Source organism: Podarcis vaucheri (genome assembly GCF_965113315.1).
Source record: "Podarcis vaucheri genome assembly, chromosome: 9".
In the NCBI taxonomy this organism is placed as follows: domain Eukaryota; kingdom Metazoa; phylum Chordata; class Lepidosauria; order Squamata; family Lacertidae; genus Podarcis; species Podarcis vaucheri.
In genome coordinates this window covers 49,092,095-49,103,080 of record NC_138767.1, presented here as the reverse complement: position 1 = coordinate 49,103,080, position 10,986 = coordinate 49,092,095, and the positions used below count along the sequence as shown (strand labels likewise).

The 10,986-nt window shown below is 41.8% G+C and overlaps 1 protein-coding gene across 1 annotated transcript; it reads right to left on the bottom strand.

The window, feature by feature from the left end:
* Positions 1-3,910: 3,910 nt before the first annotated feature.
* SPCS3 (signal peptidase complex subunit 3) lies at positions 3,911-10,652 on the bottom strand. Its single transcript, XM_082237308.1, has 5 exons — positions 10,196-10,652; positions 7,975-8,048; positions 6,202-6,278; positions 4,924-5,039; positions 3,911-4,057 (listed from the first exon to the last, which is right to left on the bottom strand). The coding sequence occupies exons 1-5, from the start codon at positions 10,336-10,338 to the stop codon at positions 3,925-3,927; spliced, it is 543 nt and encodes a 180-aa protein (XP_082093434.1). The 5' UTR covers positions 10,339-10,652; the 3' UTR covers positions 3,911-3,924.
* Between the last annotated feature and the right edge of the window lie 334 nt (positions 10,653-10,986).

Here is a 10,986-nt window from a genome sequence, read left to right as displayed (position 1 = left end):
TGTTTACCCTTCCAGGCTTCCTAGAGGGTGGGGCAGGAGCCAGATAGTTTGATACCAATGCCTAAACCAATACCAGTCACATTTGTGTATTTTAATAAAGTTGTGGCCAAAATTTGCCCATTAACATTTAAACTAAATTCTGTCTCCACTGTGTGGGGGATGGGTTTTGGGGCTCGAAGCACAAATGACTGAAACATTTGTGTTAGGTTGCTAGCAAAATGGCATACTTTACATATACAAAGAGCCCCATGTTCAATTCCAAGTATCTCCAGGTAAGCCTAGGAAATCTACTGGCCTGAAATGATGGAGAACCACTGCCAGTAAATGTAGACTAGCCTTCTCTTACCTAGTGTCCTCCAGGTGCTTTAAACTATAGTTCCTACCACCCCTGAAGGCTGGAGAGCATCCAAAAATCTGAAAAGCACCAGCTCTAGTGTGGTGCAGACAATACTGATCTAAAGAGAGCATTGATCCGACTTGGAACAAGACAGTTTCGTATGTTGCAATGCTAGCGTCTTGGGAACTTTAGATCAGGCTTCTTCAAGCTGCAAGTGATGAGGGAACAGAGTAGCTACACTACAGAGGGCAATATAAAAATGCATGCCGTTTGGCATATAGGGGCAATTCAAACACGACCCTCCGCTTGAGGAAAGATGTACACCTGATTCCCTTCCTGCTTATTTAAAAAATTGCTTGAAGGGAAACTTAATTACACCAATGAGCCAGTACAAGCAGCATACTTGCCATGTACGCCCCATGCTCCTGGAGAAGGAAAGAAAAGGAAAAGCCCCATCACATATACCAACCCATTCGCAACAGTGTCAGGCATAGCACCTAGCTGTCTGACCACAGGAGTGCTGCACAAACCTTATGTGTAACCACTCTCCTCTACAGGAGAAGGCAGCTTCATTTGCAGCAAGCAAAGAAACTATGTTCAAGCAGCTAGGTGCTGTGACTGCCACTCCCATCTATGGTTTCTGTAAGCAGCAGCAAGTCATTCTTCTTTTTGAAAACTTAAGGCAATAGAAGCCAATGAGTTTTCTTTGCTTGCGCTGGCTGCTAAGGGAAAGCAACCTGCTTCCTTCAATAGGAAACCCACTCCCCACTCTCCTCAAAATTAAGAGACATCCTCTTCTCTAGGAGGTTAACAAACTGGTTGCTGTTTGCAGTATTATGCACGTCCTAAAAACAGTAGCCCATTACAAAGAAATTGTAAGTTAAGGGTGACCAAGATCATTATCTTAAGTACTTTCATTTTATATGACAATATACAATTTGTATAAACTTGGTGGAGCAACCAATTTTTCTTGCAGTTTCGCTTGTCAAATTGTTATTGTTGGGTTTTATTTGCAGTTTTTAGAATACTAGAAAAAGGATCCCTGCAAAAATAACCATGACTTTTGGGCTTTCCACTGAATAATGCTCTACTTGTTCTTTTTTCACTTCAGCTCCTCTTAATGATCTACACCAGAATCATTGTGGGCTACTACTGGGCAAGGTTTTTTTCTTGTTTTTTCTTGTTTTGTTTTTTGCAATAGCTGCCATTCCTGATTTATCAGATTGACTTGTATGAATAACTGCTTTAAAAAACAATTTCTTGCCAGGGGCTCATTTTCTTTTCCAAAACACTTACCTGAACTCAGGGTAGCGTGGAGACAGCTTGGGCTCCTGAGGGGGCTGGATAGGTCACTCTTGCCAGAAGTTTGAACTGATTGCTTGCAGAATTTTCTTCTTCCTCCTCCCGTTGCTCCATCTATTTCAGCTCATCCCACCATCCTTTTCTCCTCCCAAGGCGCCCCCTCCCAGACAAAGAGCCCAAGGGCCACAGGCTACACACCCACTAGAGACACAAAAATACACAAGTCCCAAAAGCTGATGCTCTCAGCTGTTTTTGTGAAGATATGCTGCGTACAAATTAGTGTACTTGTGCCATCGAAAATTTGAGAGCCAGACCTCCGTTTCCTACAAAATAGGTTGATCTGTCTTTGACCAAATTGCTGGGGTAAGTAGTGTAATGGCAATTCTATCATTATGCAAAGAGCACATGTTATGGGCAAGAGGGGCAGAGAACAATTACTATTTTCATCACTACAGGAAAATCCCCCAAAGCGGTATGATCAGAATGAAAGTACATGCATCTATAATTGATATCAATGAAGAACTACCATGACCCACTAGCACTGTTCTAAGAAGGTACACTCAGTATTACCGTGCACAGATTAACAACCAAATCACTACAATCACTATTTAATAGAAGAAAATTAGAAAGTGCAAAAAAGCGAAGAGAAACAGAGGAACAGGCTAGAAGAATATTTTTATGGAACTCTGATGTCTTGTCTTCTACCTCGATCAATCATTGAGAAACCTCTGTCCCAACAATTGATTCTAGCAGTTTTGTTCTGGTATTTTGGGGGGTGTAGAAGATGGTTCTCACAATTGTAGCTTTGCTTAGCAGGATGATTGAGAGGTACTAGCTACTGAAGAGTTTGCAATTTCTGACTTTTGTGTGTATAAATGCTTCTATTTTGATGTCTGGTTTATTCTATTGTTTCAAGAACTTTGTATTACAGTATATGCTTATATTTTGCAATGAACATTTGTCTGAGAACCTTTGGGTGGAAGAGCCAAATATAAATACAAAATAATATAAATATATAATATTTATAAAATAAATATTTAACAGGCAATGGAAATTTGTTTCCTTAGAAACATAATCATGGGATTGCAGTTTCATTGTTTTTTGTAGAAAAAGGTAAGCTGCTAGTGGGAAGTCTTAGAGAAATGAACCATTTGTTAATGTAAAAGCCCTTTTCAGGATCTTCCTCCTTCCTCATCTAAGAATTCAGATAATTCCCTAAAGTTCAACTGTAATTGATCTCGTGGTAAGCGATAAATGGTCATCACTGTAAGAAGCTATGTATATTCTGGCTTACAATATTGTGAGAAACCACGGACATCTCTGCTTGCTCAGAAAGGGGGTGCTATAGCCCTGTTATCTGCCTTTTATAAAACTTTTCTTCTTTTTTGCAGCATACGATCACCTCCACTCCCCCAAAACGCCTCTGCTACGTTTTTTTTTTGGGGGGGTGGGGGAGAACACCTGGGGAAAGAGCAATGGAATGTGGGAGAAGCAAAAGTCCTAAAAATCACATAACCCACTTATGCCCATTGTTTGGAAACCCACTAAAAACTTCAGAAAGGTATTTCAGGAGGCACAGATGGCTATAGATAGAAGAGACTATGAAGCATCTTTACTGTATCCAATGATCGAAACTCTTATATTCATGATTGCTGATTTAATTATTCATTCTTTACCTATGAATTCTAACTTTCGTTGTATTTACACTTTAAAAGGAAACTAAAAAAATTAAGGATGCAGCACGGTTTTAATAAGGTGTAGATCATACTCCATAAAGCTTTTTAGAAAATCTTTTCATAAGAAAAGCTGGACTAAATCTTTATAGAAAGTTATTTAAGTCCTTCCCAACTCTGTATCATTTATTAAGGTCTTTTAATTTCGTCATAGCTTTGGATCTGAAATCTCAAGACAAACATCTCCTACCTATAGGGAAATGTGAAAGACCGGAGGGAAACATGAACTCTCAATACATTCAAACCAAATGAACTGTTTCCGGTTTCAAAAAGTTTTATTTGTAAGAAAGGTATTACCTGTCCTGATAACCAGAACAATAACTTTTTGCCCAAAATTTAAAACAATTATTCACCTTTCCTTGAGATTTCAAGTTCATTTTTTTGAATTGAAAGTTGAAAATAAACCAGTCAAATTATTTTCCTTCCATCTCAGCTAAACCTAAAGAAACTCAGTACAGTACCTTTGAATTGAGGTGGGCGGGAGACGAAAAAGCGATAAAATTTATAATGTACAAGTATAAAAATATGTTACTCAAGGTTCAGCATAATAATTTAATAGCTTTTTGCCGTTTTATAAGTATCTGGGAATGGAACAGATATGTGTCCTGCTCCTGTCACAAGAGGTAGGATGCCAGCATTTGGTACGACATTCCATGAAAGAGTCAATGTGATGTTTCTGTTGCCCCTGCAATTTGAACACAGTATTAGTAGAATCATTTGAATGCTCTAAGCAGTGTACATTGCAATAAATGCTGCAGCATGCAGGACCATGTATGCCAGCATTAAGAATTCATTAATCTTATTTATCATACAATCCATTGGCCACATGCAGGGGACCAATTTTTCTCACCAAGAAAGTATGACAATGACATTTATGATACTTTGCATCTTAAAAACATACCAAACTCTAGATGTGCTAATCTGCAGAAAGTGTCCTAAAAAAAATTACTGTTAAGCGTTGGAAGTGCTGCAGATCTCAATAGGACTTGAGAAAACTAATGTATTGAACCTTAAATCCAGAAACAGAAGCACTATAAAAAGTAGAAACTTTGTGAGCCCTTGTAAACACTTTTTCTGGTTGCTGCTTTCCTTCCAGCATTTCCAACGTTTCTTAAATAAGAACCCTCTCCTAGTATAACTGTTCCCTCTGCATCTTGCTCCCCATCCCCACCCTGATCATTGTCTCATCCCTCGTGCTAATTCGTTTCATCTGCTTAGCTGCTGTAGGTTAGATTGTGCTTGCAGGTAATGAGGCGACTACTCCAAAGTTTTGACAGCTTCCAGCTGGCACAACCACAACATTAAATGTGGCTGCAAAAGACACAAGGGGAACTCAGATTTTGCACATAGTAAGTCATGTGAACTATGGCTGTTTGCAAAATGCGTTATGTTGACAGAAAGCCTGTGATAAGAAAATGTTATTCCACTAAAAGAATGTAGATGACAACGTGAGCGCATTCCTGAAGGTAAACATTCTCTCTGCTGACGAGTTCTCTCAGCTACATCACTGCATACATAATCAAAACGAATACAGGAAGGGAATTTACTCACTTGAGACCATTTCCATCATCAAAGAAGAAGTATTTTGATTTCATGTCTTTCAACAGCAGCTTTGGATTATCCCCTCTTAAAATAATTTTGTCCCAGAGGACAACCTGGTTCAAAGCCTGCAATTAAAGCTGCCATTAATCACTAAAAGGAATTAAAAAATGGCAAAAAATTATCCTCAAGGAAGCTGAACATGGAGATAGCCATTCACCCAGGGCTTGAGGGGTGCTGTTTTCTTTCAGTGATATCGCGAGAGTTATAGGCTCAAAAGTAAACTACATAGTAAAGCATCGACAAAAAAAGTCCTTCCTGAAAAAACATTGCAGCATTACAATAAAAAGAAGTAAACAGTTCATGAACTGCTTTTGGAAAAATTAACACCTAATAAAATAGACTTTGTTACTGTTATCAAGATTTGTATTGTGTGCATAGCTGACTAGTAATTCAAAGCTATGACTGTGCACCAGATAGATTGAGAACTGCAGCCCACTTCCCCAAAATGCCAATCTGTTACTAAAATAAATGGAAATTGGAATAAACTAGTATTTCCAGCCTATTTACATGTTTTCTGCAGAGGACTTGGTGGATCTATCTAGCAAGAATCACAAAATATGAGTGGCAATGTTTCACTGTTTGCCTTCTTTCAGTATACAGAGACCCTGTTATCACACCACATTAAACCACAGATGGAAACAAACTATGCTTTAATGTAAATATACATTTGCACTTGTGCGCTGAAAAGTTTTGCTCTGCTCCTCTTCTACCACTCATGCTGTGCTGCTGGGAAACAAGACAATCCACCTTGTTACAACATGAATCTGGGCTCATGCTTCACCCTTCCACCACAAGCAATGGAAGCTGTGTTTCCTGTTCAATTTCCGAGGCGCATTTGAAAACTGAAGCAGTTACTTCCGGGTTTTCGGCGTTCAAAACTGAAACGTTCGACTTCCAAGACATTCGAAAACCAAAGTATCACTGTAGTGTTAAGGTTTAGTCTTATGATAAGTATTGCATGTTTTATTGTAAGTGCTGCAACTGGATTTTTATGAACTATGCCAATCCTGAATGTATTGGATTTGTGACCATTATGCTCATTTGCCTCAGTAGCAGTAAAAGCTCTGCTGAATGAAGTACAATTGCCTCTGGTCTATTTTTTTTTTGGGGGGGGGGATGACTCTGCTACGTGTTTAAGTTTTTTCCCGCTCCCCCTTCGTGAGTCGACAGAAATAACTATACAAATAGTATGCATTTCCATTTAACCACTTTACAAGTTATACTTACATTGTTCTTTGTTGAATATTCTGCTGATAAATACAGAAATAATTGTTTCACATTCCAGTCAAATATACTGTGCAGATGTGTGAACGTTAAGGAACATATATTGTTTCAAATTTTGAATATTTTCAAAAACATTTGTTCAGTGCAGATCAACTATCCAAGCATTTTAAAGCAGAAATGTGCTATTCAGAAGGCATTTCTCAACTTAAGGCTTTTTCTCTGTGATAAACAACATATTAACTGAGGATTCATGACATTTTAATTTTTGTAGATCAAGAACAGCCGTTTACTTTTGTAAAAAAAAAGAAAGCTGCTAAAGGTTCTTATTTTTGTGTTGGGGGAATAAGAGACAGAAAGGAAGGGGTGATCACTCACCATTTCCAAATCTATTTAACTCCCCTGCATTCTTCCATGAGTCCCAATTCTTATTTTTAAAAAAAATCTTCAAAAGGAAATGGATTTTTCATATTGTTTCAAATAAACCATTTTTGCTCATTTTAAAACATTTTTATTCCACATTACCTCAGATGCTGCTTACAATCAATAAAAGCCATACTATCAGATACTGGTATTAAACAGGTAATAGAATATATGCATGCCGGTCCTGTTTATTCCAGCTATAGGACTGAGAAATTTGGGATTTTGAAGAAGCAAAGCCGAAGTCTCTTATGTACTAGAGTTCTAGGCCAGTATCCAATAACTAGTACAACTAGTTCAGTTTTCAGACTTGTGTAACCCAAACAGTAGTTCCTTATTCTACATAGCAAACTACAGATGAAGCTGAAGGCAGTTTCTGATATGACACTGAGTATACAGTTTCAAGACAAGAAATCCCACTGGGATAATGAAAACACTTAGGGCAGGCCTGCATAATGTAGGGTCTGTGTGCAAATTGCAGTTCCCTGGGGAAACTTCTAACTGAAACACTTGTCCACTGTTGTTTTCACTCTTTATGGAAACACCTTCAGATTGCAGGTGCCTGAAAATAGCAAGGGTGGGTGCTCAGCTGCTTCCTGGACTCAGGGCTGCATGGCTGAGTTTGTGCCAGTATGCCTGTCCTGTTTCAACCAGGCAGCCATACTAGGGAATGAGAGGGGGAAGGACCAGCAGCAGAGCAAAAAGCAAGACTGGAGGGAAAGGATGTGGGTGAAAAGAGAGGAAGGGGACGACGACCACAATTTGGTGAGGAGAGAGAACAGGGAGAGTTGTGACAGAGAGAAAGCAAAGCAAAGATAACGGGCAAGAAAATGAGGGTTAACAAAATGTGGCATTGTTTTCCATGAATAACTTAGTGGCATGGTCCCCTTCTGTTTTTGTTTTTCTAAATGTAAATATTTGTCTTCAGAGTATCCAGGGTTAGCTTTAACCATCATTTAATACCAGATTTATAAATTGGTTTGCAAATACTTGGCAACCTTCAGTAATGCAACACCATAGCGCTAAAAGGGAAGGAAGGGGAATTCACCACTGAGATAAGAGAAGTGTGCAAGCTTGTAGCCCACTCAACCATGGTTAAGTGATCAGGTGTGTTACATCAGCACCACACTAAAGAATCAGGTATCATTATGACATTAATAACAATGCTGTAGTTCAGAAAACACTAAAATATAAACCAAAAATTCTACCCTTTAATATCTGTATCATGTATTCTCCATTCCCAGCTTTTGTTAGAAGTAGCTTCAAAGATGTATAGATTTTTTGTTTTCTCACCCTCTAGTAATCAGTACTTAAAAACAGGATTTATTCTGAAGCTCTACAAATTTTTATGAAGGATATCTGCAGTAATGTCAAAAGTAATGATTCCAAGGTCACTTCTTTCTCCAGGTCCAGTGAAGTCTTCTACATTTTTCCTAAAAACACACAAAAAACCACATTATTCAAACTTCTTTGAAGCTGGCACAAGATAATATTAGTGTCTTCAGAGAAAGGATACTCTTATTCAGTGGGAAAAAATGGGAAATATAGGCAGTGCTGAGGCTGGTCCCTTGTAACAGAATGTAGAACGAACAATAATAATTACAGTTTAAATATACTTCCTGAAGTTGACTTGTCTTAGAATCCAAGCCAATAACTTAACTTGGATATTTTAAACATGCATATCTAAACATTCTCCAAAATTTGGAAAAATTAAAAGTTTTAAACAAATATTCCCTTAGAGAATGCAAATGTTCTGTAAGTCATAAATAAAATATTATGGCTACACAAATGTTTACAGGGTTGTGTTTGGAGGATTCAACTGTTTACAGGGTTGTGTTTGGAGGATTCAACTGTTGAAGTAGCAAGGCCAGCTTATTTGTAATAAGGAAGTTACTTTGTGCCAGAGGGCAAATGGGAGGACCCCCTCCCTCACCTGGCTGGTAGTGAGAAGACAAAAGCCATAGTGAGAGAGCGAGAGCTGTGCTAGAAGCAAGCAGAAGTCAGGGAGTGAGAGTCATGCCTGCTTTCTGCTGAAATCCAAGGCTGTGAATATGGGAGAAGCAAGACCTTCTGGGATGTTAATGCTGTGAGTCCCTCCATCATAGGGTATGTGTGTGTGTGTAGATAAACCTGACATCCTAAAGACATCAGTCAGTCTCTACTGTCCCTAGGAATGAGGAAACCAAACCCTAGGTAAGATCCTGGAACGCTCACACCGCTCGGACATTGGGGTGGCATGCAACATTATGCAGGGCAGCAGAAGGGAACTTAGGAGTTGGGCAAGAAATTTAGGCAAAAGTGAGCCAAGTGAATGTCACCTGTGATTTCAATAATGTATAGGCTACATAATTTAATTTCCTTTGCCTTACAAGTTATAGTTATCATAGCCATTATGTGATGATGACATTTGGCAACTAATGTTAATGTTCTTGCCAAGAGGCACAATGCGAGAGAACACCAGAACAAATCTAATTCTCCATGCATTGCCATGCTTTTATTCATGAAGAGCAGTCACATTTAGCACATTTTAATAGCATAGAGTATGATGTTTGAAGCCCATAATTTAACACATTCAGCTGAGATGTTCCTACTTAGCTCCAAATGCACCACGGAACATAAAATCAGTATGCAAGCACCACAAACGATGCACGACAGTCTATGAAACCATTCAGAGCAACACCAGTCAGCAATGCTGAGAACAGGACTTGTATTTGTCAGAACAGCACGGGAATTTGCTGTAAAACAACACTGCCCCCCCACCCCCAACTGCATGGAAACAGACATATGCTTGGCAATATGCTGCCAGGGCAACAGCCACTGACGTGTGCTAAACCCAATAGACGAGTTGCCTTTCATATGTACACCCTGGAGGGAGCCTGCCAGAGGGCGGACACTACAGCACCAGAGAGTTCGTGGTGCTCGCTCATTGGCTCGCACAAAGGGGAAATGAGAGAACAGGAAGGAAAGGTCTACTGTTCTGAGACCCATAATCGACAAAGAGAAAAGGGAATCCAAACTTAGATGATAACACAGAGAACAACGTGCGATTATTGCAGGATCAATAATACACAACGCTTTTATCCGTCTTCAGTAACAATCCCATTTAACATGAACATTCCATTGTGCGACTTATTTGCAGCAGGGATGGGACTGATGTGTGTGTGTGGGGGGGGGAAATAATAATTATTGCTGGGAGGTGGGGTAACTGTAATGCACATCAGCCACTGCCATGGGCGCACACAAAGACATCCTGATAAGTTATGCCCCCGCCCCAAATCACTTCGAGGACCACAGGTGAATATTAATGGAGCGAAGGGAGATGGCTCGTTGCAAAACGTTTTGCACATGAGGGATGCTCTACAAGGAGGGCATGGATTTTTTTTGGGGGGGATGAAGGGAGAATACTTCGAAGCAAGTCAGGCTTCGCCTTCTGCACCCCAATCTCCTCACCCCACATCCTTGCGGAGAAAGGGGTGAGAAGGGGAACCTTTTCCGCCCACTACTCAAAAGACTTCGAAGAGGCTCAGCCCCCAGGAGGAAGAAGAGAGGACCCCCAACCCTGCCCTCGCCCCTCACTCACAGGATGACCCGCGAGACGGCGATGCTGACGGGCACCGTGCGCTCTTTGAAGGCGGTGGTGATGAAGCAGCCGAAGGTCAGCGCCGCCATCACGCTCAGCGAGAAGGCGAAGAGAGAGTTGGCGCGGGTCAGGACGGTGTTCATCTCCCCCGCCGGCCGCTCCGGCCTTCACCACACACACACACAAACAGGCACGCTCGCTCCGGCCCTCTTCGCCTGCCTGCCTGCCGGCCGGTCGCACCGCCCGCCTCCGCCGTCTCAAGCGCGCAGGCAGGACCAGCGAGCGAGCGAGCCTCGGGTGGCGGGGAAGCGGACGCGGGAGGAGGGGGGAGCTGCTGCTGCCGCCACCGCCGCGCTGCGTGGCTGAAAGGGAAAGGAGGCCCGAAACGGCCGCCGAAAAGCCGAGCCCGCCCAGCCGCCCGCGCGAGGAGGAGCCCAGCCAGCGTCCCTGCGCCTCCCTGCCCGCCTCCCTCCTTCCCTCCGCCCTAGCTCGGCCTGCCCGGAAGTCCCATCGGCCTCGAAGAGTCGCTTCCGCCCGCCCGCCCGCCGCCGCAAGAAAAAAAGAGAGATAAAAAAGGGCAGAGTGATAGTAGGGGAACCACCTTCTGGCATGGAATGGGGATCCCTATAGAATAGTCGGAGCGTCACGGCGTGTCCGCGCGCGAGTGAACGGAGAACAGCGGCGGCGGCGGCGGCAGCAGCGGCATTCGGGGGCGGAAGGGCAGGAAAGCGGCTACCTTCGCCTCTGCTGCAGCCCGAGGGGCGTTTTGTGTTGAGGCGCCTCTTTCGTGG